The 26,239-nt window shown below is 41.2% G+C and overlaps 1 protein-coding gene across 6 annotated transcripts in view; it reads right to left on the reverse strand.

The window, feature by feature from the left end:
- PFKFB1 (6-phosphofructo-2-kinase/fructose-2,6-biphosphatase 1) overlaps positions 1-26,239 on the reverse strand; it is a 132,779-nt gene that overhangs the window by 6,408 nt on the left and 100,132 nt on the right. For 5 of the 6 annotated variants that reach the window (XM_052662823.1, XM_052662826.1, XM_052662824.1 and 2 more), the window contains 5 exons: positions 25,116-25,172; positions 21,552-21,673; positions 12,216-12,459; positions 8,356-8,502; positions 2,415-2,519 (listed from right to left, as the gene is read on the reverse strand). In XM_052662823.1, the coding sequence (XP_052518783.1) occupies positions 2,415-2,519; positions 8,356-8,502; positions 12,216-12,459; positions 21,552-21,673; positions 25,116-25,172 (675 nt within the window). The remainder of the gene's footprint in view (positions 1-2,414; positions 2,520-8,355; positions 8,503-12,215; positions 12,460-21,551; positions 21,674-25,115; positions 25,173-26,239) is intronic. The other variant, XM_052662822.1, reaches the window with a different exon arrangement.

The raw sequence follows: 26,239 nt of genomic DNA on the forward strand, positions 1-26,239 counted from the left end.
GAATGATCAAAGGAATTGGTAAATATGTGGTTTAATCTAAATAAACACTGACTATACACAATTTTTTTAGCTAGTAAAAATTATATTTTAATTAAATAAGTGATTTCCCCCAATTTCTACTATATAAAATCCACCTAGGAGAATGGCGATGGGGTTCCTTAAAAAACTAAAAATAGAACTATCATGTGACCCAGTAATACCACTCCTAGTCATTTATCTGAAGAAAACCATAATTCAAAAAAATACATGCACTCCAATGTTCTTTGTAGCTCTATTTAAAAAAAACTAAGACATGGAAGCAACCTAAATATCTATCACCACGAATGGATGGAGAAGAAGAACCTAAATGTCTATAAACAGATGAACTGAATATTAATATATTCCATTGCATACATATAAATTTCATTGTGTATATATTAATTAACATATATAATGGAATATTACTCAGCCATCAAAAGAATGAAATAAGGCCATTTGCAGCAACATGGATGAACCTAGAGATTATCTGAAGTCAGACAGAAGAAGACAAATATCTTATGACATCACACATATGTGGAATCTAATTAGAAAATGATTTAAATAATCTTATTTAGAAAACAGAAACAGACTTACAGATATCAAAAACAAGCTTATGGTTACCAAAGGAAAAATGTGGGAGGGGGGATAAATCAGGCACTTGGGATTAATAGACACACACAATTATATATAAGACAGATAAACAGTAAGAGCCAATTGAATAACACAAGGAACTTTTTAATATTATGTAATAAACTATATGAGAAAAGAGCCCGAAAAAGAATAAGTATATGTATATGTGATACAACATTGTAAATCAACTATAATCCAATAAAATTTTTTAAAAAGAAAAAATCCATCTATGTGGGTGCAAAGTTTATTAATTGTTTGGAAGTAATTCTATTTTATCTAGAATTCATAATAATTTTACTTTGGTAATGTCAATTTAACCCCAAAATGCAATATGTTGGCATTACAGGGACAAATAGTGATGTATTCTGATAGATTGGTATAAATTGAAGTGCTTCAGCAAGCATTCATTCAATTAACACTCACTGAGTAAGCTGTGCTTACAATAATAAATTTAATACTAACAATAATAATTCATTTGGGGAATAAGACACAAGTTTGAAGTAAGTAAAATAAAAAACAACAAACAATATAAGAGAAGGAGTGAGCAGAGTTATAAAGTTTTTATATTGATTCAGGAGGCAGGTAGAGATATTGATTTTTAGTTTTTGTCAGTCATACATATTAAAATGTTAAGAGTAACTCTAAAAGCAAAGAAAGAGATTGCATAACTCAAACATAGATGTAAAATTTTATCAATTCTAAAGAAGGGAGGAGAAGACAAAAAGTAACCAAGCCTAGAGAGCTCAAAATAAGAGAATAGAAGTAAATTTACATGTTGGTAATTAAAATAAAAGTATACCAAACTTGCCATTCAAAAGTCATATATTTCCAGTGTTTATTAAAACCAACAAAACCCAGCTCTATGTTGTCTATAGGAAACAAAACAAAACTACACAGAGAAGTTGAAAGTAAATAACTAACCAAATACTGAGCCGACAAAATTTTAATATCATACAAAAGAAGCATTATTAGAGGGGGAAAGAGGCTTGCTCACTCTATAATAAAATATATAATTTACTAAGGAAATATAATTGCTTTAAATTTGTATGCCTCTGATAATATAGCCTTAAAATATAAAAAGGAAAATGAGGGCACAGTCACTGACTTCATAATGTCATTTCTGAAGATGAAAATACAAATGTTAAAGTGCTTTGTAACACAAGATATCTATCATTTCATCTTCTCTAATATTCTGCTTTCTGACAATTTCCCCCAGGAACCTGTATCAGAAATGGAGTATGACTAATAAATATTCTAACATGTGGAACACGGTAAATGGAGGCTGGGTTGAAAGCAATGAGGATTCACCACCACATGGGAATAAGGAACTAATAATCTGGCTCATATGGTGGCAGAAGAGTTGGTTAAACCATTAGCCATTGTTACTTGGGACTCCAACCCACAGTCCAGAAAGGCTGGAACTTTAGGCAACTTGACAATAAAGTGTCAGAAAATTAAAGTACATTAAAATATTTCAGATGCCATTAGTGAAAGAATATTAAAGACAAAGTCTAGGATAAAGTGAGCCTTCCTGAAAGAAGGAAATAAACAGGCAAATGTACAGCCTTTAAAAAGAGGAATATGTTGCTTATAGCCAAGAATGAGAGCCAAGGGCCAGATAATCATGTGCTTTGTGGTATGGAAGATGCTGCAAAATTTGCTTTACCCTGTTTCTAAAGCTGTCTGGGGAAATATGGAATCCTGGTAGTTGGAATAAAGATACCGGGGAGGAGTCCTAAGAGTCTGGCCACCCCTCCAAATCTTACCTCTCCCTTAGGATAGCGGTAGCGGTATTTATCTTGGTCTCGCAGTGCAAATTCTTCGGGGTAGTGTTCTTGGATTTCTTCATAGGTCATCTCCTCACAGACACCCTGAGAAAAATTATTTGGGGACAAAAGTTTTCACAAATTGAAATCTCCACAGCCTTTACCATAGTTCTGAGGCCAATGATTGTGGAACATTAGCACACAAGCACCTGGGTTTCTGCTAACACACCTCTAGGTTTGGGTCTGCTGTCTTGTTGTTCAGTCACTAGTCGAGTCCAACTATTTGCAACTCCATGAACTGCAGCACACCAGGCTTCCCTGTTATTCACTATCTCCTGAAGTTTGCTCAAACTCAAGTCCACTGACTTGATGATGCTATTCAATCATCTCATCACCCCACCAACCAACCCCTGCTCCTCCTGTCCTCAATCCTTCCCAACATCAGAGTGTTTTCCAATGAGTCAGCTCTTCAAATCAGGTGGCCAAAAGTATTGGAGCTTCAGCTTCAGCATCAGTCCTTCCAATGAATATTCAGGACTGATTTCCTTTAGGATTGACTGGTTAGATCTCCTTGCTTTCCAAGGGATTTTCAAGAGTCATCTCCAGCACCACAATTTGAAAGCATCAGTTCTTCAGCACTCAGTCTTCTTTCACATCCATACATGACTACTGGAAAAACCATAGCTTTGACTATATGCACTTTGTTGGCAAAGTGATGTCTGGTTTTTAATACACTGTCTATGTTTGTCATAGCTTTTCTTCCAAGGAGCAAGTGTCTTTTAATTTTGTGGCTGCAGTCACTGTCTACAGTGATTTTGAAGCCCAAGAAAATAAAGTCTGTCACTCTTTCCACTTTTTCTCATCTATTTTCCATGAAGTGATGGGACCAGATGCCATGATCTTAATTTTTGAATGCTGAATTTTAAGCCAGCTTTTTCACCTTTCTCTTTAACCCTCCTCAAGAGGCTCTTTAGTTCCTCTTTGCTTTCTGCCATTCAGTTCAGTTCAGTCGCTCAGTCGTGTCTGACTCTTTGCGATCCCATGAATCGCAGCACGCCAGGCCTCCCTGTTCATCACCAACTCCCTGAGTTCACTCAGACTCACGTCCATCGAGTCCGTGATGCCATCCAGCCATCTCATCCTCGGTCTTCCCCTTCTCCTCCTGCTCCAATCCCTCCCAGCATCACAGTCTTTTCCAATGAGTCAACTCTTCTCATGAGGTGGCCAAAGTACTGGAGCTTCAGCTTTAGCATCATTCCTTCCAAAGAAATCCCAGGGCTGATCTCCTTCAGAATGGACTGGTTGGATCTCCTTGCAGTCCAAGGGACTCTCAAGAGTCTTGTCCAACACCACAGTTCAAAAGCATCAATTCTTTGGCGCTCAGCCTTCTTCACAGTCCAACTCTCAGAGTGGTATCATCTGCATATCTGAGATTGTTGATATTTCTCCCGGCAATCTTGATTCCAGCTTGTGCTTCATCCAGCCTGGCATTTTGCATGGTGTACTCTGCATATAAGTTAAAGAAGCAGGGTAACAATATACAGCCTTGATGTACTCCTTTCCCAATTTTGAACCATTCCATTGTTCCATGTCCAGTTCTAACTATTGTTTCTTGGCATTCATACAGGTTTCTCAAGAGACAAGTAGGTGGTCTGATATTCCCGTCTCTTGAAGAATTTTCCACAGTTTGTTGTGATCCACAGTCAAAGGCTTTTGCAGTCAATGAAGCAGAAATAGATGTTTTTCTGGAATTCCCTTGCTTTTTCTACAGTCCAACAGATGTTGGCAATATGATCTCTGGTTTCTCTGCCCATTCTAAACCCAGCCTGTACATCTGGAAGTTCTCAATTCACATACTGTTGAAGCCTAGCTTGAAGGATTTTGAGCATTACCCTGCTAACATGTGACATGAGCACAATTGTATGGTAGTTACTTTGGTATTGCCCTTTCTTGAGATTGGAATGATAACTGACCTTTTCCAATCCTGTGGCTACTGCTGAATTTTCCAAATTTGCTGACATACTGAGTGCAGAACTTTAACAGCATCATCTTTTAGGATTTGAAATAGCTCAACTGGAATTCCATCCCCTCCTCTAGATTTGTTGGTAGTGATGTTTCCTAAGGCCCACTTGACTTCACACTCCAGGATGTCTGGCTCTAGGTGAGTGACCACATCATTGTGGTTATCTGCATCATTAAGACCTTTTTTGTATAGTTCTTCTTTGTATACTTGCCACCTCTTCCTCCTGGTGGGCTATAGTCCATGAAATTGCAAAGAGTTGGACACAACTGAGCAACTAACACTTTCACTACTTCACTTTACTGCCCCTATGGAAGGAGACAATACATTCTATTTGTTGTCTGGTGTATGTGTATATGTGTGCACAAGGTATGTAGCTGTGTGGATGTGAGAATGAGTGCATGTGCATAGGTGTGTTCAGGCTGAGTGCATGGTGGGTATCTGTGGTGTTTCTGTGATTATCCTAACAGGTTTATAGGTGTACATTGTACATATATGTGTATTTTTATAAATTTGTGGGTTCAAGAATTTGTGACTGTGTTTGTGTGTGTGTGTAGCTTGCTCATGATGTGTATTTTTGGCATGTTGAAGGTCCTATGCTATTGGTTGTACATTTGTGTCAGCATATACATGTAAGTATATATATAAGTATGAGTATGTGTATGTATATAAAGAATGCCTCATTATCTAAGAATGTGTGTGCATAGGTGTCTTTGTGGTCTGTCTCTTCATGTGAGTCTCAGTGTGTCTGTAGTGTGTGTGTCTCTGAAATGTGTATATCTATAAATATATGTGTGAGTATCTATGTGCCTATGTCTGAGGTCTGTGTGAATCTTTGGTAATATGGTTGAGGCTGTATGTCTGTACTGTTAGTGTGTCCATGGTATGCTTCTATGTGTCTATGTGATGTAAATATATGCAAAGATTGCATGTGTATCTACAGTGAATGTGATATGTACCTCTAGGTGTGTCTGTCTGTAAGTGTGTGTGTGTGTGTGTGTGTGCATGAATGGTGCACATATGATTGGTAGATGTGTCTGAGAGGAAACCTGTGTTTGACTAGTTGGTCTATGTGTCTGTGAAATGTATATCTGTGAGTGTAAACATACCTGTGGTGGATGTCTGTGACTGTGTACACAAGTGCATGTGTATGTACATATCCACAACAGGGCTTTTCAATGTTATCACATTTCCCATCCCTCCTGCCTACACTTCTCCAGGACCTCTGACAGATAAAGAAATAGGTATCCACAGACCTCTCTCAGAAGGCAAGAATTAGCAAATTCCTCAGTTTCACAGTGGTCCTTGGGGATATACACTCTCCTGACCCAAAGAAGGAGTTAAGGGCTCTTAAAGAATGAGTTTGCACTAAGAAATCCACAGAAGTGAGGTGTCTGTTGGTAGAGGTGGGATCAATGTTGAGTTTATAAGATTCCCTTCTAGTCTGGTAGATTCCAATTAGACCTTCCTGTAGTGAAGCAATGGGCTCTGGTTGTCTTTTGAGCTACCAACCAGGCTTTCCTTAGGAGTTAGGTTCACCCCTGCCCCAACCTACAAGAAGATAGGCAGTGCCAAACCTGCATCTGACACTGCCCATGGGAGAAAGTGCACTCTGTATATTCACAAAGTCCTTCCAGATTGGCTTTGACTTTCTATTCTGAGGCATGCTGGGAATCTGTTGCCTGTGGGAGTGACCACTAATTCCTTACTGACTTAAAGAAAATCGCCTAACTTCTTTGAATTTTATTTTCCTCATCTGCAAAATGAGGGTAATTATAACTATCTCACAACAGTATTTTGAATATTAGAGATAATATATGTAAAAAAGACTAGTACAGAATGTACACGACACATTTAAAAAACAATCAATGGGATATATTACTATAATTAATATTGTTTAGATTATATAGTAATTTAAATAGATCAATTTAATCTAATGTTATTAGATTAATATATATAATTATTAATATAGTATTGGTAATGGAAATAAACCAGAAACTTAAACATCATTCTAAATTCTTCCTCCTTCTTGACCCATCTCTCATAGCTAACTTCTGAGATTCTAATCCTTAAATTTCTCTCAAATTTATTCCTCTTTATTCTCTCTCCAGCTCCACTGCTATAACCTTAGTAGATCTATACACATACACAATTCCCTCTTTGCTTATGCTGCTTTCTCTGCATGATTCCTGATCCTCTCTACTTGGCTCACTGTTACTCAACTCTCAGGTTTTAAGTAGGCATCCAGATCATGGCTGGGTCAGATGCCTTGCCCCAGCATCTGTGTGCCCACATTCTAGCCTATCAGAGTCTGCACCACACATGCTGTTTTGTATTCCTCTGACTACCCTATTTTTTTCTGAAACTTCAATGAAGACAGAAACCAATCTCTCTCTCTAGCACCATTCTGGAGTCTGAAATGGTGGATCCAATAAATGCTTATACCACATATGTGCCAGAAACAAACAATAACTGAACTATTATGATGGAAAGTTGTCTCACATGTATTTTATAATAATATATGTGATATGTATAACAATGTTGTATATCCCTTTTCTAAATATGTGTGTCTCTATACATCTATAGTTGAGTATATATGTTATTATGTATGCACACAGATACTTCCTTTATTTATCTAGCAGGCAATCAGGTTAACCTACCTACACAGAAGTTATCTACATCTGTGGTGAAGCTTTTACTTTAGTATTTAACAGTCATAATCTGTGGGCTGCTACCTGATGTAAATGTGCCTATAGTGCAGGTGAGACAATGGAGAGGAAATATCTTCTTAAAGAGCTCATAGAAAAACCTGACTCTGAAGAGAGACTGCCATGTCATGAGGGTCAGATGAAATATTCACTAAGTTTTTCCTTCTTCATTTCATCTCCAATACACATCTGGTTCATCACACCCTCACTTCTTGCCTAGACTAATGCAGTGATCTCCATACTGGTATGCATTCTCATTCTGGCCCTCTTCCCACCTAGTCTCCAGACATGATCATGATGGAGTCATGGGTGGAGTCTTCACAGCATGGTCTTTAAGAAAATGTGAGTCACATTCAGCCCACTCCTTTTGGCGAGGGAGGTAAATTTTTTAAAAAATAATTTTTAGTTGGAAGATAACTGTTTTACAATGTTGCATTGATTTCTGCTATACAACAAAGTGAATCAGCTTTAAGTATACATATATCCCCTCCCTCTTGAGCCTCCTTCCCACCCCCCACCCACTTCCTCTAGTTTATCACAGGGGACCAATCTGAGTTTCCTGTACTATACAGCAGCTTCCCACTAGTTATCTATTTTGCACATGGTAGCCCACTCCTTCTTGACTTAGACCACATCAATGTTTTCCCATTTTTAGGGTACCATCCAAATCCCTCAATATGGACTATAAAGCCCTATAAGCTCTCTTCTTTTCCAACCTCATCTCCCTTCTCTCCAGACCTTACAATCACTATCTCAGACTCTCTGCTATTTTCCCTCAGTTCCCTGAACATGCCATGCTCTATTATCACCTCTGGGCTTTCACGTGAACTGTTCCCTATTCCTTGAACTAAAATTATTCCCTTACCCCAGTCCATTTTGCCTGCTTCTAGGAAATTTTCCTTCTAAATCTTCTACCACTGTCTTGTCAAGAATATCCTCACCTTCTGGAACTCTATAGATCCTTGTATTTCCCCTCTCACAAACTTTGTTGCATGCAATGCAATGTCTTATTCACTGTCTAACTTCGGCCTCCATGAAAGTGAATACCTTGTCTATTCTGGACTTCACTGGATCCCCAAGGCACAGAACAGTGTTTAGCACAAGAAAAGTTTGTTGAATTAATTAGGTTCTGCATATGAGCCAGAGCAAAGGCAACCCAGGGGATAAGTCTAGAGTCACCACCCACCAGGAAATCCATCCCCCTCCATCTCACCGCATCAATCTCATTCAGGGCCTTCCATTGCTCATAGGGAACGCCTAAGGCTTCAGCTGTCTGGATAGTCCTCTTCATGTGGCTCGTCCACACCTTCAGTGAGCTGATACCCTGGGACTGAATGAAATTGGCCAGGGCATAGGCATACTGAGGAGTGGGGGTGCAAAGGAGGAGAGGATGGGAGAAAGAGAGATGAAAGAAGACAAAGTGGCCGTGAGAATAAATTTAGATCTACCACAAATAATGGAGTGATAATGAACGAGGAGTAGAGTTTAAATGTTTCCAATTTACAAAAAGTCATATTCTTGCCCACATGACTAAGGACCAAGGGAATAGAAAAGAATATGTGTATTTATATGCGTATATGTGCATATGTGTGTGTTGTGTTCACTGAAGCTTGTTCATAGAACCTCCTACTTGGTTATTCATTCATTCAAACAGCTCACTTCTAACATTTGTGGGCCTGGGACAAAAGTACAAATGGAAGCACTCCACTTATAGTTCACCTCTCTTCTTTTCCCATTTCTGCTCCATCCTGTACTCCTAGGCATCTTAAGTATATGCTTATGGATAATCCAGTCTCAGGAACAAATTCTGCCTATACCCTATCTCCACCAATCCCCATGACATACAAACAGTGACCCCTTGGCCATTCCTTTTCCTAGGTGTGAAAAATTGTGTGACATGTCCTGTTCTCACGTGAACAGACTCTGGGACAGGCTCCATATAGCTACTGGAAGCAGACTCTGGGTAGGAAATTCTAGGATTCTGGGTACTCTGAGTGTGGTCTGGAAGTGTATGTGGGTGGGATGTGGGGGACATTTCTCTTTGACCTTGTGAAAGGTCATTACTTGAGCAGGGGACCTGATACTAAGATTCTAAGGGCATTCAAATATTTACTGAGTATGTGTGGCCATGTGCTGGGTGCTGGGGTGGCAAGTTCTCAAGACACAGCCTGGTGCACTGGGATGACACAGAGGGATGGTATGGGGAGGGAGATGGGAGAGGGGTTCAGGGTGGGGAACACATGTACACCCATGGTGGATTCATGTTGATGTATGGCAAAACCAATACAATATTGTAAAGTAGCCTCCAATTAAAATAAGTAAATATATATATATATATATATATATATATATATATATATATATATATATAAAGACACAGCCCATCCAGTGAGGGAAACAGTGACAGCACCAAAAAGAACCACTTAAGTTTGTGGAAGTGCATATGAGCAACTGATTCACTCTTCTTCTGCAGATAAGCATGTTTTTAATCACAGATGATGTGTGAGGAACAAATGTACAGATACAGGCACATGTTTTTATGTACAAATACAGGCATTGTGTCCACACATTCTGATTATGGACTATGAGTCAACAGTCAGTGTGCTCTGGTGGAAGGAGTCCTGATTGGGAGACAAGTGATGGGGTTTAATCTACCTCACCTCCCTCACAGGGTCCCTTGGGGCCTGGGGCATATCTTGGGCCCACCCTGGCTTTGTATTTCCTGACTGTAACATGTAAACAGCATTAGCTCACTCAGCCTGGTCTCTCTGAGTGTTACATTACATAGTAGATGGGGAGCCACCAGAGTACTCTCTGTTACATAGTGAGAGCTACTGTGCTTGATTGTGGATGACAGTTGATGGGAAAATACTTTGGAAACCATGCATGTTGCACTGTGCTCTTTAGCATGAAAGTTGGAGCCAGGCATTTGCATGTACATGTACACATTTCTGTTTAAGGAGGCATGTTGTATGGAGATGGCTATGTGTCAAAACTGGGTGCTTAGTTGTGTGGGCAAGGCCATGGACAGCCCCAACCAAGAGACCTTTGACTGTAGGTGGTGCCACAGGCTTGGATGGCATCTCTATGGCCTCTGACTCTGCTCTGAGGAGTGAGAGAGATAATAGTCAGAAGTCAGAGTCCACCTTCGGGGAAGGCGATAGCACCCCACTCCAGTACTTTTGCCTGGAAAACCCCATGGACAGAGGAGCCTGGTGGGCTGCAGTCCATGGGGTCGCTAAGAGTTGGACACAACTGAGCGACTTCACTTTCACTTTTCACTTTCATGCACTGGAGAAGGAATTGGCAACCCACTCCAGTGTTCTTGCCTGGAGAATCCCTGGGACGGGGGAACCTGGTGGGCTGCCGTCTATGGGGTCGCACAGAGTCGGACACGACTGAAGCGACTTAGCAGCAGCAGCAGCAGAGTCCACCTTGAGAGGATACTGCCAGTCTGAAAGTAACAGAAAAGGAGCCAGGAGGACTGAGGCTTCTGGTATGATGACTTGCCTGCAACACTGCCAGCTCTGAAGTGGGGGAGGCTGAGGGGCAAGCAGGAAGGCCTGGTTTTCAGTTCTGGCTCTGTCCTTTACTGAATGTGTGACCAGAGGCCACTTTCTGTTCCTGTCTGGGCCTCAGCCTCCTCTTCCATAAATCAGTGATGGTAATGCCAACCCCACAGAGTTGTGAAGATTAAATGAGGCCACACATGTGGAAGTAGATGGTGCCATGAATGTGCAGAGGTGTCCAATAAAAGAGGGAGCTCCTTCCCTCCTGCACCTCATTTCCCTCTTATCCCACCCCAAGTCATCCTCCTAGCAAGAACAATACTTATGTTAACAAGCCTAGTGAAAGTGAAAATGTTAGTCACTCAGTTGTGTCCATCTCTGTGACCCCATGGACTGTAGCCAGCCAGGCTTCTCTGTCCATGGAATTCTCCAGGCCAGAATACTGGAGTGGGTTGCCATTCCCTTCTCCAGGGGATCTTCCCAACCCAGGGAGTGAACCCAGGTCTCCTGCACTGCAGACAAATTCTTTATCATCTGAGCCACCCAGAAAGCCCCTTTAACAAGTCCTGGGAGAGGGCCAAATGCAGGAAAATGTGTCTCTTTATTTGGGCAGCATGTATAACATGCAGGTCATTATTCTTGACTAGAAAGAAGAGACTCCCACCATTGGCTTCCCTGATAGCTCAGTTTGTAAAGAATCCGCCTGCAATGCAGGAGACCCCAGTTCAATTCCTGGGTCAAGAAGATCCACTGGAGAAGGGATAGGCTACCCACTCCAGTATTCTGGCCTGGAGAATTCCATGGACTGTATAGTCCATGGGGTCTCAAAGAGTTGGACACGACTGAGCGACTTTCACTCACTCACTCAGAAAAGAGACTCCCACCATGAAGGTCAGAGATGGGCCAGAACTGGGGGGTATGGAGCCCAAGCGACCTGCCTGGGAGGGCAAGAGAGGGCAGAGGAGGGCTTTCTGGATCAGCCCGTGGAGCAGGAGATGGGTCCTGGAAAGTGTGGAGAAGGGAGGGCAGGAAAGAAGTGGTGACTGGTGGGGGACAAGAGTCAACTCTATGATGACCTGCAGTGGGGGTTTGGGAGCATAGCATCAGCCCTGAGTAATGCAGGAAAAGATGGATTCAAGTGTGGGGCTCTTCAGGGCAGCTGTCTGTGCAAAGGATGGTCACCAGCTGACAGAAAGGACAGAGGAGGGCAGCCTCCGTGGCAGAAACTGCACAAATGAAGACACAGAGTTATGAGAAAAATGAGGGGACCATTAGGCAGGAGAGACAGTGCTTATTTTAATGGGGTTGGAGGAGCAAGTGGTCTGGGAAGGCCTGGTGTGCCACGACCAAAGCATCAGAGTTGCTGGTGGCACATGGAAGCCATACAAAGATGGGTCAAGACTGAGTGGCTAATGGGGTGGAAGAGCAGGAGTGGCCAGAACCTGCTTTTACCTTGTCACTGAGTCCCTCCACCCTCAGAACCCAGTCAGCAGCCACCCCACCAACTTGTGGCCCACTTGAACCAGCCCAGTCAATGTTTCAGAATGCATGGGGCCTTCCCTACCTGCTTGCCTCGAGCTGAGAGGCCAGAGTCACCTCCAATGCGGCCTCTGAGGTTGAGTTCACTCTCACCATGCCGGCATAGGTAGATGGAGCGGGGTGTGACATGAATGTTCATGAGATAGTAGACTGTGCGGCTCTGGATATGGTCCTGCACACGATTCACCATGTAGCGTGTGCCCACGTCGAAGATCTTGATGTAGGACAGGTGGCTGGGCCAGTCCAAGCAGGAGCTGATGTTGGAGAGGCTGATCCCAAGAGAAAGCCCCAACCACACAGCCTGCCTTCAAGCCTACTCCATAACACAGCTCTCACTTACCTTTCCTCTAGTTTTGCCTTGTTCTGCATAGCTGTTCTAGAAACTTGTTCCTGGCCACCCTGAGTAGCTCACTGCTTGCTACCATCTCCCTTTGTCTCCTTTCCTCAGTCTCAGTTTGAGCCAGACTGTTTTTTTACTTTCACTCATTACACTCCATGCATCTAGTATTCTCTCTTCTGTGGTTCACACTGCTGACGTACTGAGAGAGAAACAGTAATCCTCCAACAGTCAAGCAGGAAGCAAATTCAAGTGGCCTATGAGATGTTGGAAGCAGTCAGGGACAGGCAGTCAGGTACAGGGTATGGTCACTGTTCTTTCAGGTCTGAGGGTCAGAGCATCTGCTGTCATGCTTACAAATATGCTTTAAAAATATCTGAAATAGCTGGAGATCTCTTCATGTGACTAAAGAACTCTGGCAAGGGTGGGCCCTTTAAATTATCCAGCTCTTCTAATACATTTTAAAATAGAACTCACCTAATATTCTGATATAAACATCTATTGCATAAAGCAAAAAAAAAAAAAGCAGCTGCCAACTGTGCCTGACTGCCTGTCCCTGACTGCCTCCATCTCATAGGCCATTTGCATTTGCTGAGCATTTCATGTGTGTGTGTGTGTGTGTGTGTGTGTGTGTGTGTGTGCATCTGGCAGGGGTGGGAGGTTTCAAACTGCATAAATCCTCATAGCCATCCTAGGAAGTGGAGACTATAATCTCTGTTTTAGAGGTGAGGAAACTGAAACACAGAAAGAGGAAGTGATTTGCCTGATGTCAAACTCTTCAACCTATGACTCTTAGAGCCTAGGTAGAAAATGTCTGATATCACCTTGTTGTGTTGTTCCTGACACTAGGTTCTGAGTGGGACTAGGATAAATTCCAAATTCCTTAGCTTATTCTGACATTCTAGGTGCCTTCATACCTTGGCTGTGCTTGGCCTCACCTCAGTGTCCCATGTCCATGCTCATAACTTTGTTTAATTTCAGCCTTAATGCTTTTGCTGAAATATTCTCTGTACTTCTCTTTTTATTCAGACTTAACTAGACCTTTAAAAGGTACTGTTATCTTTCCCTGAAAAGATGTTCTTTCCCTGGTTTCCAAAGCTGAGCTCCTATGCATCTATCCTCCAAGAGTCAGAATATTCACTCTCTCTACGAAGATTTTTTTAAGCCCAGGATCATGTGAATCATTTAGAGGTAGTTCACATCAAAACTATGGCATTTTCTATTTCTTCTTGGCATAACCCCATCATTTATAATTTAAAATAAAAATTATCAGTTCAGTTCAGTTGCTAAGTCTTGGGCTCTTTGCAATAACATGGACTGCAGCATACCAGGCCTCCCTGTCCATCACCAACTCCCAGAGTTTACCCAAACTCATGTCCATCGAGTCAGTGATGCCATCCAACCATCGCATCCTCTGTTATCCACTTCTCCTCCTGCCTTCAATCTTTCCCATGATCAGGGTCTTTTCTAATGAGTGCATTCTTCAAATCAGGTGACCAAAGTATTGGAGATTCAGCTTCAGCATCAATGAACATCCAGGACTGATTTCCTTCAGGATTGACTGATTGGATCTCCTTGCAGTCCAAGGGACTCTCAAGAGTTCTTCAGCACAACAACTCAAAAACATCAATTCCTTGGTGCACAGTTTTCCTTATAGTCCAACTCTCACATGACTATTGGAAAAACTATAGCTTTGACTAGATGGACCTTTGTCGTCAAAGCAATGTCTCTGCTTTTTAATATGCTATCTAGGTTCAGTTCAGTTCAGTTCAGTCACTCAGTCGTGTCCGACTCTTTGCGACCCCATGAATCGCAGCACGCCAGGCCTCCCTGTTCATCACCATCTCCCGAAGTTCACTCAGACTCACGTCCATCGAGTCCGTGATGCCATCCAGCCATCTCATCCTCGGTCGTCCCCTTTGCTCCTGCCCCCAATCCCTCCCAGCATTCAGAGTCTTTTCCAATGAGTCAACTCTTCGCGTGAGGTGGCCAAAGTACTGGAGTTTCAGCTTTAGCATCATTCCTTCCAAAGAAATCCCAGGGCTGATCTCCTTCAGAATGGGCTGGTTGGATATCCTTGCAGTCCAATGGACTCTCAAGAGTCTTGTCCAACACCACAGTTCAAAAGCATCAATTCTTCGGCGCTCAGCCTTCTTCACAGTCCAACTCTCACATCCATACATGACCACAGGAAAAACCATAGCCTTGACTAGACGGACCTTAGTTGGCAAAGTAATGTCTCTGCTTTTGAATATGGTATCTAGGTTGGTCATAACTTTCCTTCCAAGGAGTAAGTGTCTTTTAATTTCATGGCTGCAGTCACCATCTGCAGTGATTCTGGAACCCCAAAAAATAAAGTCTGACACTGTTTCCACTGTTTCCCCATCTATTTCCCATGAAGTGATGGGACCAGATGCCATGATCTTCGTTTTCTGGATGTTGAGCTTTAAGCCAACTTTTTCACTCTCCACTTTCACTTTCATCAAGAGGCTTTTTAGGTCCTATTCACTTTCTGCCATAAGGGTGGTGTCATCTACGTATCTGAGGTTATTTATATTTCTCCTGGAAATCTTGATTCCAGCTTGTGCTTCTTCCAGTCCAGCATTTCTGATGATGTACTCTGCATATAAGTTAAATAAGTAGGGTGACAATATACAGCCTTGACGTACTCCTTTTCCTATTTGGAACCAGTCTGTTGTTCCATGTCCAGTTCTAACTGTTGCTTCCTGACCTGCATACAGATTTCTCAAGAGGCAGGTCAGGTGGTCTGGGATTCCCATCTCTTTAAGAATTTTCCACAGTTTATTGTGATCCACACAGTCAAAGGCTTTGGCATAGTCAATAAAGCAGAAATAGATGTTTTTCTGGAATTCTCTTGCTTTTTCCATGATCCAGTGGATGTTGGCAATTTGATCTCTGGTTCCTCTGCCTTTTCTAAAACCAGCTTGGACGTCAGGGAGTTCACAGTTCATGTATTGCTGAAGCCTGGCTTGGAGAATTTTGAGCATTACTTTACTAGCATGTGAGATGAGTGCAATCATGCAGTTGTTTGAGCATTCTTTGGCATTGCCTTTCTTTGGGATTGGAATGAAAACTGACCTTTTCCAGTCCTGTGGCCACTGCTGAGTTTTCCAAATTTGCTGGTATATTGAGTGCAGCACTTTCACACCATCATCTTTCAGGATTTGAAATAGCTCAATGACAATTCCATCACCTCCACTAGCTTTGTTCGTAGTGATGCTTTCTAAGGTCCACTTGATTTCACATTCCAAGATGTCTGGCTCTAGATGAGTGATCACACCATCATGACTATCTGGGTCGTGAAGATCCTTTTTGTACAGTTCTTCCGTGTATTCTTGCCACCTCTTCTTAATATCTTCTGCTTCTGTTAGGTCCATATCATTTCTGTCCTTTATCGAGCCCATCTTTGCATGAAATGTTCCCTTGGTATCTCTAATTTTCTTGAAGAGATCTCTAGTCTTTCCCATTCTGTTCTTTTCCTCTATTTGTTTGCATTGATCGCTGAAGAAGGCTTTCTTATCTCTTCTTGCTATTCTTTGGAACTCTGCGTTTAGATGCCTATATCTTTTCTTTCCTCCTTTGCTTTTCGCCTCTCTTCTCTTCACAGCTATTTGTAAGGCCTCCCCAGACAGCCATTTTGCTTTTTTGCATTTCTTTTCCATGGGGATGGTCTTGATCCTTGTCTCCTGCACAGTGTCACGAATTTCATTCCATAGTTCATCAGGCACTCTATCAGATCTAGGCCCTTAAATCTATTTCTCACTTCCACTGTATAATCATAAGGGATTTGATTTAGGTCATACCTGAATGGTCTAGCAGTTTTCCCTACTTTCTTCAGTTTAAGTCTGAATTTAGTAATAAGGAGTTCATGATCTGAGCCACAGTCAGCTCCTGGTCTTGTTTTTGTTGACTGTGTAGAGCTTTTCCATCTTTGGCTGCATAGAATATAATCAATGTGATTTCAGTGTTGACCATCTGGTGATGTCCATGTGTAGAGTCTTCTCTTGTGTTGTTGGAAGAGGGTGTTTGCTATGACCAGTGCATTTTCTTGGCAAAACTCTATTAGTCTTTGCCCTGCTTCATTCCGCATTCCAAGGCCAAATTTGCCTGTTACTGCAGGTGTTTTTTGACTTTCTACTTTTGCATTCTAGTCCCCTATAATGAAAAGGACATCTTTTTTGGGTGTTAGTTCTAAAAGGTCTTGTAGGTCTTCATAAAACCGTTCAACTTCTGCTTCTTCAGCATTACTGGTTGAGGCATAGACTAGGATAACTGTGATATTGAATGGTTTGCCTTGGAGATGAACAGAGATCCTTCTGTCATTTTTGAGATTGCATCCAAGTACTGCATTTCAGACTCTTTTGTTGACCATGATGGCTACTCCATTTCTTCTGAGGGATTCTAGGTTGGGCATAGCTTTTCTTCCAAGAAACAAGCGTCTTTTAATGTCATGGCTGCAGTCACCATCTGCAGTGATTTTGGAGCCCAATAAAGTCTGTCACTGTTTCCATTGTTTCCCCATCTATTTACCATGAAGTGGTGGGAGTGGATGCCATGATCTTAGTTCTCTGAATGCTGAGCTTTAAGTCAACTTTTCACTCTCCTCTTTCACTTTCATCAAGAGCTTCTTTAGTTCTTCTTTGCCTTCTGCTGTAAGGGTGGTGTTTTCTGAATATCTGAGGTTATTGATAGTTCTCCCAGCAATCTTGATTCCAGCTTGTGCTTCACCCAGCCTGGCATTTTGCATAATGTACTTTGCTTATAAGTTAAATAAGCAAGGTGACAATATACAGCCTTGATATACTCCTTTTCAGAAATGGAACCAGTCCATTGTTCCATGTCTGGTTCTAACTGTTGTTTCTTGACCTGCATACAGATTTCTGAGGAGGCAGGTAAGGTGGCTTGGTATTCCGAATTCTTTAAGCATTTTCCAGAGTTTATTGTAATCCACATGGTCAAAGGCTTTGATATAGTCAATAAAGCAGGAGTAGATGCTTTTCTGGAACTTTCTTGATTTTTCTATGATCCAGGAGATGTTGCCAATTTGATCTCTGGTTCCGCTGCCTTTTCTAAATCCACCTTGAACATCTGGAAGTTCACAGTTCACATGCTGTTGAAGCCTCAGTTGGAGAATTTTGAGCATTACTTTGCTAGTGTGTGAGATGAGTGGAATCGTGTGGTAGTTTTTGGCATTGCCTTTCTTTATGATTAGAGTGAAAACTGACCTTTTCCACTCCTGTGGTCACCGCTGAGTTTTCCAAATTTGCTGGCATATTGAGTGCAGCACGTTAACACCATCTTTTAGGAAATGAAATTGCTCAGCTGAAATTCTAGCACCTCCACTAGCTTTGTTTGTAGTGATGCTTCCTAAGGTCCGCTTGACTTCAGACTCCAGGATGTCTAGCTCTAGGTGTGATCACACCATCGTTGTTATCTGGGTCATTAGGATCTTTTTTGTATGGTTCTTCTCTGTATTCTTGCCACCTCTTCTTAATATCTCCTGCTTCTGTTAGGTCCTACCATTTCTGTCCTTTATTGTGCTCATCTTTGCATGAAATATTCCCTTGGTATCTCTAATTTTCTTGAAGAGATCTCTAGTCTTTCCCATTCTATTGTTTTCCTCTATTTCTTTGCATTGATTGCTGAGGAAGGCTTTCTTATCTTTCCTTGCTATTCTTTGGAACTCTGCATTAAGATGGGTATGTCTTTCCTTTTCTCCTTTGCCTTTAGCTTCTCTTCTTTTATTAGCTATTTGTAAGGTCTCCTCAGAGTACCTTTTTGCCTTTTTGCATTTCTTTTCCTTGGGGATGGCCTTGATCACTGCCTCCTGTACAATGTCATGAACCTCCATCCACAGTTCTTCAGACACTCTATCAGATCTAACCCCTTGTATATGTTTGTCACTTCCACTCTACAATTGTGAGGGATTTGATTTAGGTCATACCTGAATGGTCTAGTGGTTTTCCCTACTTTCTTCGATTTAGGTCTCAATTTGGCAATAAGGAGTTCATGATCTTAGCCACAGTCAGCTCCAGTCTTGTTTTTGCTGACTGTGTAGAGCTTCTCCATCTTTGGCTGCAAAGAATATAATCAATCTGATTTCGGTGTTGACCATCTGGTGATGTCCATGTGTAGCATTGTCTCTTGTTTTGTTGGAAAAAGGTGTTTTCTATGACCAGTGCATTCTCTTGGCAAAATTTGTTAGCCTTTTCCCTGCTTCATTTTGTACTCCAATGCTAAACTTGCCTGTTACTCCAGGTATCTCTTGACTTCCTGCTTTTGCATTCCAGTTCCGTATGATGAAAAGGACATCTCTTTTTGGTGTTAATTCTAGAAGGTCTTGTAGGTCATCATAGAACCACTCAACTTCAGCTTCTTCAGCATTAGTGGCTGGGGCACAGACTTGGATTACTGTGATGTTGAATGGTTTGCCTTGGAAATGAACAGAGATCATTCTGTCATTTTCGAGATTGCACCCAAGTACTGCATTTCGGACTCTTTTGTTGACTTTGAGGGTTATTTCATTTCTTCTAAGGGATTGTTGCACCTAGTAGTAGAAATAATTGTCATCTGAATTAAATTGACCCATTCCAACCTATTCCTATTCACTGATTCCTAAAATATCAATGTTCACTCTTGCTGTCTCCTATTTGACCACTTCCAATTTACCTTGATTCATGACCTAATATTCCAGATTCCTGTGCAATATTCTTTATAGCATCAGACTTTACTTCCATCACCAGTCACATCCACATCTGAGCATTGTTTTTGCTTTGGCTCCATCTCTTCATTCTTTCTGAGGTTATTTCTCCATTCTTCTCCAGTAGCATATTGGGCACCTACCGACCTGGTGAGTTTATCTTTCAGTGTCACGTCTTTTTGCCTTTTCATAGTGTTCATGGGGTTCTCAAAACAGGAATACTGAAGTGTATTGTCATTTCCTTCTCCTGTGGACCACGTTTTGTCTGTATTCTTCGCCATGACCTGTCCGTCTTGGGTGGCCCTACATGGCGTAGCTCATATTTTCATTGAGCTAGACAAGGCTGTGGCCCGTGTGATCAGTTTTTTTTAGCTTTCTGTGCTTGTGGTTTTCATTCTGTCTGCCATCTGATGAATAAGTATAAGAGGCTTATGGAAGCTTCCTGATGGGAGAGACATCTTTATACTAAAAATTATAAGCTATATTGTAATAGAGGATGTTCTACTGAGTTCTGGTTAGATCTTTTCTGTTTTCACTACCTTGATGCTGTTTTTGAAATATTGTGTTGGCCAGAAAGTTCATTCAGAAAAACCTAAACAAACTTTCTGGCCAACCCAATACAAAGTATCAAAAGCTTTCAAGATTGTCTTTTTTTTATTTCTAATTTTTGGTAGTCTCTTCCTTGCTGGTGCCCTAAATACTTGGTAAACATGCTCTTCCAGATCTTTTCCTCCAAGTTGGACTGAATCCCCTCTTCTGTGTTTCCCCACCCCACTTGCTTTACTATCCCCAAATTCTGGCCAGCTGCATATTCATTGTCTTCTTTAACCAAGTGGTCATTCTATCAGAGCAGATAGCCTATCCCTCTTTGGATTTTTAGTGCACAACTAGGTTTGGGCCTTTATGCATGGATTGTAAATGTCTGTTGATGGAAAAATGATTAGATAAAGCCAACTTTCAGAATCAGTTATCTTCAGACCTGAACTGATTCATGAAACACTGAGCACATCCAGAAGTGTAGACCAAAGGCCAGAGCTTTCTCAATGCTGTTCTTTCACTTCAGCGCTCCTCCTTCAAACTTCTCATTTGACTCCAGCACAGATGCCTTGATGAGAAAAGCAATTGTACCCTTGACCTGACACAGTGAACAATATTCACAATCATACATAAGGTCATGTGACACTTTTTATGATATAGGTATGTGGGAGGGGATAACCATGATGGAAGTTTGAAGAAGGAATTTGAGTATATATTCTGCTACTGAATCATTGTGTGGCCTCAGGTAAGTCCTTGCCCTGCTCTATGTTTGTTTCCCCATCTAAGAAGTGAAGCAGTAACAATGTTCACCTTGGGGATTTTGGTTGGACAAAGCTGGAAGGATGTTCTTTAAACTTCTTAGAGTGGTGATGACTATTAGCAGCCTCCTTATACTTTCTACTTGAGGCCCAGAGGGTCTGAGTGACCAGGGTCTCTTCTCATCACAATCTATTTTGAAAGAAAGTGAGCTTCTGGGAACACCTTATGTCTAAAGCTAACATTTTCCCTGTACTTCCAGCTAACACCTCTCCAATCTTTAGTTGGTATTATGAATGAAAGTTTCATATTTTTCATGTATCTTCTCATATATCAGAGCTCTATGGAAGCTACCTGAAGATACAACCTACTTTTCTTGCCCTTATTTACACCCCCTATAGACACCACAGCCCAAAGAATTCAAATACATAGTGACTGAAAAAGGTACATGTGCATTGTGAAAAAAGACATGATTAAGAGACAGAATGTGTGATTAAAATCCTAGCTTTATGTGGTAGAAGATTGAGCAAGCTCAAGCTCCCTAAGATGCAATTTCCTCTTCTTGAAAATTTGTGATCATAAGACCTATTTTAGCCTCCTTAACTGGAGTGCCAAGGGCATTCAATGAAACAAACCAAAAAAAAAAAAAAAAAAAAAGGTGAACACTTTTGGAAACTGAAGTGTCATCCACATGTGAATAATACTTTTGAGAACACAATAGTAACAACCATAGGGGAGAGGCATTTTACTCCAGAGGCCAGGGTCCTAATATGTCCATACTGTTCAGTAAAACATTACTTCAATCCCTTTGTGAACACCTTACAAATCAAAGAATCACCATGTCGTGGATAATTAGAGCTGGGAGGGCCCTTGAAGACAGATCAAGTGTAGCTCCCTGATGTTACTAATAAACTTGAGGCCCAGAGAGGGAAGGCATTTCTTCAGGTCCTATAAGACATCAAAACCAGGCTAAGAATCCAGACTTATACTTTGTGGTGCTGGGTTCTTACCTATCCAGTTCATCATCCAAGGGTTGGTAGTTGACCTCATAGCACTCTATTCTCTTTAGAAAATCTTCCAGAACCTTTTCACGATCACAGTCTATATAATCAGGACTGCCAAGTTTCACTTGCTGGAAGAAGGGAGAAAGAACCATGGGAGACAGAGATTCCAACAGTGCCCTTGGGGAGAGCTCCTAGAGTTCACTGAGTACAATATCCCTCAACATAAAGATGAGGAGATTGAGCCTTAGAGAGGGGCCTTGCTGAAGTTTACAAAATCAGACAGTTGAAGAGAATCTGAACAGTATAACCCTTCATTCCTTATCTGTGTGCTCAAACAAGATCTGTTATATTATATTCAGTTCTAGAGTACAGTTTAAGATAATGATTTATAAGTGGACTGGAAATTGTGGTGTGAGAAATGGTTGAAGAAGAGGAACAGAAGATCTTGACCAGGGGTCATAATGGCTTACATGTATCGAGTGTTTACTGGGATAACTTAGCATATGTTGGCTTTAGATTTCTGAAGGGCTGGCATCTTCTAATCCCTTAGGATCTAACTTCTTTACCCATATTCTACATCTCAGTGAATGGTATTATCATCTACTTAAGTCAGTTGAGTTCAGTCACTCAGTCATGTCTGACTGTTTGTGACCCCATGGATTGCAGTACGCCAGGCCTCCCTGTCCATCACAAACTTCTGGCGTTTACTCAAACTCATGTCCACTGAGTCGGTGATGCCATCCAGCCATCTCATCCTCTGTCGTTCCCTTCTCCTCCTGCCTTCAATCTTTTCCAGCATCAGGGTCTTTTCAAATGACTCAGTTCTTTGCATAAGTATTGAAGTTTCAGCTTCAGCATCAGTCCTTCCAATGAATTTTCAGGACTGATTTCCTCTAGGATGGACTGGTTGGATATCCTTGCTGTCCAAGGGATTCTCAAGCGTCTTCTCCAACACCACAGTTCAAAAACATAAATTCTTCGGTGCTCAGCATTCTTTATAGTCCAACTCTCACATCCACACATGACTACTGGAAAAACCATAGCTTTGACTAGATGGACTTTGTCAGCAAAGTAATGTCTCTACTTTTTAATATGCTGTCTAAGTTGGGCATAGTTTTTCTTCCAAGGAGCAAATGTCTTTTAATGTCATGGCTGCAGTCACCATCTGCAGTGATTTTGGAGCTCAAGAAAATAAAGTCTGTCACTGTTTCCATTGTTTCCCCATCTATTTGCCATGAAGTGATGGGAGTGGATGCCATGATCTTAGTTTTCTGAATGTTGAGTTTTAACCCAAAATTTTCACTTTCCTCTTTCACTTTCATCAAGAGGCTTTTTAGTTCTTCTTTGCTTTCTGCCATAGGCATGGCATCATCTGCATATCTGGGGTTATTGATATTTCTCCCAGCAATCTTGATTCCAGCTTGTGCTTCATCCAGTTCAGCATTTCTCATGATGTACTCTGCATATAAGTTAAATAAGCAGGGTGACAATATACAGCCTTGACCTACTCCTTTCCTGATTCCATCAACTCCACTAGCTTTGTTCATAGTGATGCTTTTAAGGCCCACTTGACTTCACATTCCAGGATGTCTAGCTCTAGGTGAGTGGTCACACCATCATGGTTATCTGGGTCAGAAAGATCTTTTTTGTATAGTTCTTCTGTGTATCCTTGCCACCTCTTCTTAATATCTTCTGCTTCTGTTAGGTCCATACCATTTCTGTCCTTTATCAAGCCCATCTTTGCATGAAATGTTCCCTTGGTATCCCTAATTTCTTGAAAAGTTCTCTAGTCTTTCCCATTCTGTTGTTTTCCTCTATTTCTTTGCATTGATCACTGAGGAAGGCTTTCTTATCTCTCCTTGCTCTTCTTTGGAACTCTGCATACAATTGGGTATATCTTTCCTTTTCTCATTTGCCTTTCACTTCTGAGCCTTAAATGAATCTGAGAGTCATACTAGATGTGTCTCTTTCTATCACCCCCACCTCTTAGAAGGTATATACCTTCTATATACCTCACTATATCTTCTAAATATCTCCCCAAATGACCTCCATTCTCTCTTCCTTGGATGCTCACTCTAGCTTTGTGACAAGTTACTCTGTTTACAGTTTACTTTCCCTTACTAGTAGCAAGAAGTATAGTTCTAATGTGCACACCTGAATATGGAATTCCTCTACTTGAAACCCTTCACTATTTCCTCATGTCTTTTAGGATAAAGTATGAAATATTTTGGGTTTGCAGGTGGCGCTAGTGGTAAAAACCCACCTCCCATGCAGGAGACATAAGAAGCGCAGGTTCGATCCCTGGATCAGGAAGATACCCTGGAGAAGGACATGGCAACAAGAATACCCCAGTATTCTTGCCTGGAGATTCCCCATAGACACAAGAGACTGGTGAGCTACAGTCCATAGGGTTGCAAAATATTTAACATGACTAAAGCAATTTAGCATGCATGTATGAAATATTTTAGCAAGTGACACATGGCTTGTTATGATTGTGCCCTGAATGATTTCTTCATCCTCATCTCCCATTGCTCTTCTAGTCCTCCACACACTTTGCTTTAACCAACCTAAGCTATTTCTAGTTCCCCCAAGATGCCATACTTAGTATATGCCATTCCTTTATTTTCCATTCTTTACCTGCCAAATGCCTATTCATTCTTCAAGATGCAGGTCAGCTGTTATCTTGAAGAAGAAGCCTTCTTATGCAAGGTTAGTTCCTCAACAGCCTTCCACAGCATCCTTTGTTCGTTTATTTCAGCACTGATCTCACAGAATTATATCTCTTATGTTGTCAGTCTCCCTCACTAGAGTGTGAGTTCAAGGCTGGACTCTCCTTTAGCTATTTCTGTCTCTAATACCCCAAATGGTTCAGTCCAGGTATATGGATTCAATTTATGTTTAATCAACAAACGGATGGACAGGTGGATGGATGAAAAGGAAAGAGAGGATTTGGGCATATTCTATGCCTCAAGAGGCAAAAATAGGACCAATGAGTGGAGATTACAGGGAGTCAGATTTCAGCTTGATTGGACTGCATTTAATGAAGGCAGTGAGCCTCATAATTGGAGGTACAAAAAAGAAAATTTAGACAAACCTTTAGCTAAGATTTCAAGTTTCTGATGAAACATTAAAGGAGGTGATCTTTAAGGTCTTCTCTGTCCCCAAGATACAGTAATTTGATGAAATAGGAAACAATAAAATGTGGTGAGTGTTCTAAATCTAGACCACATACCTGGAATCTAAGAGCAGTGATAAATTTGATACAAACTGTGGGGCAGAAAAAAGAGCTTTCAAGACAGATAGACAGACCTGAGGTTCACCCCTAGTTCTGTCTCTTCCCAGCTTCTTGGCAACTTACTGCTTCCCTTGGAACCTTAGTTTCCTCTCTCCAGTACTAAGAAGAATTTCACAGAATCATTGTATGACAGGATGGTGAAGGAATACTTTCTATAGGAAGTGGGAGGAGAAGCTAACGGAAAAATACCTCCTTTAACTACAGAGACATTTCTAGGCATGATCCGAATCTGAGAAAAAATAAGAAGGAAAGAAAAGGTGACTGGTACTCCTTACCCTGATGTTTTCTGCAATGACTTCAGGGTCATTACAAATGGACTCAATGAAAAAGACCTATAAGAGAAACAAAAGAGAGATTTCAGCAAGGAATTATGTTTGGCATGGGCTAAACATAACTTGACTTCTTCTCAATGACTCTGAATCATCTTTAGAGGCAGCTTTAAAAAAAAAAAATATATATATATATATATATAAATTTATTTATTTTAATTGGAGGCTAATTACTTTACAATATTGTATTGGTTTTGCCATACATCAACGTGATCTGCCACAGGTGTACACGTGTTTCCCATCCTGAACCCCCCTCCCACCTTCCTCCCTGTACCATCCCTCTGGATCATCCCAATGCACCAGCCCCGAGCATCCTGTATCATGCATTGAAACTGGACTGGCAAGTTGTTTCACATATATTATACATGTTTCAATGCCATTCTCCCAAATCATCCCACCCTTGCCCTTGCCCACAGAGTCCAAAAGACTGTTCTACACATCTGTGTCTTTTTTCTGTCTCTCATACAGGGTTATCATTACCATCTTTATGAATTCCATAAATATGCATTAGTATAGTGCATTGGTGTTTTTCTTTCTGGCTTACTTCACTCTGTATAACAGACTCCAGTTTCATCCACCTCATTAGAACTGATTCAAATGTATTCTTTTTAATGGCTGAATAATACTCCATTGTATATATGTACCACTGCTTTCTAATCCACTCGTCTGCTGATGGACATCTAGGTTGCTTCCATTTCCTGGCTATTATAGAGAGTGCTGCGATGAACATTGGGGTACACATGTCTCTTTCAATTCTGGTTTCCTCGGTGTGTATGCCCAGCAGTGGAATTGCTGGGTCATATGGCAGTTCTATTTCCAGTTTTTTAAGGAATCTCCACACTGTTCTCCATAGTAGCTGTACTAGTTTGCATTCCCACAAACAGTGTAAGAGGGTTCCCTTTTCTCCACACCCTCTCCAGCATTTATTGCTTGTAGACTTTTGGATTGCAGCCATTCTGACTGGCGTGAAATGGTACCTCATTGTGGTTTTGATTTGCTTTCTCTGATAATGAGTGATGTTGAGCATCTTTTCATGTGTTTGTTAGCTATCTGTATGTCTTCTTTGGAGA

This window comes from Budorcas taxicolor, chromosome X, assembly GCF_023091745.1.
Source record: "Budorcas taxicolor isolate Tak-1 chromosome X, Takin1.1, whole genome shotgun sequence".
Taxonomy (NCBI): Eukaryota; Metazoa; Chordata; class Mammalia; order Artiodactyla; family Bovidae; genus Budorcas; species Budorcas taxicolor.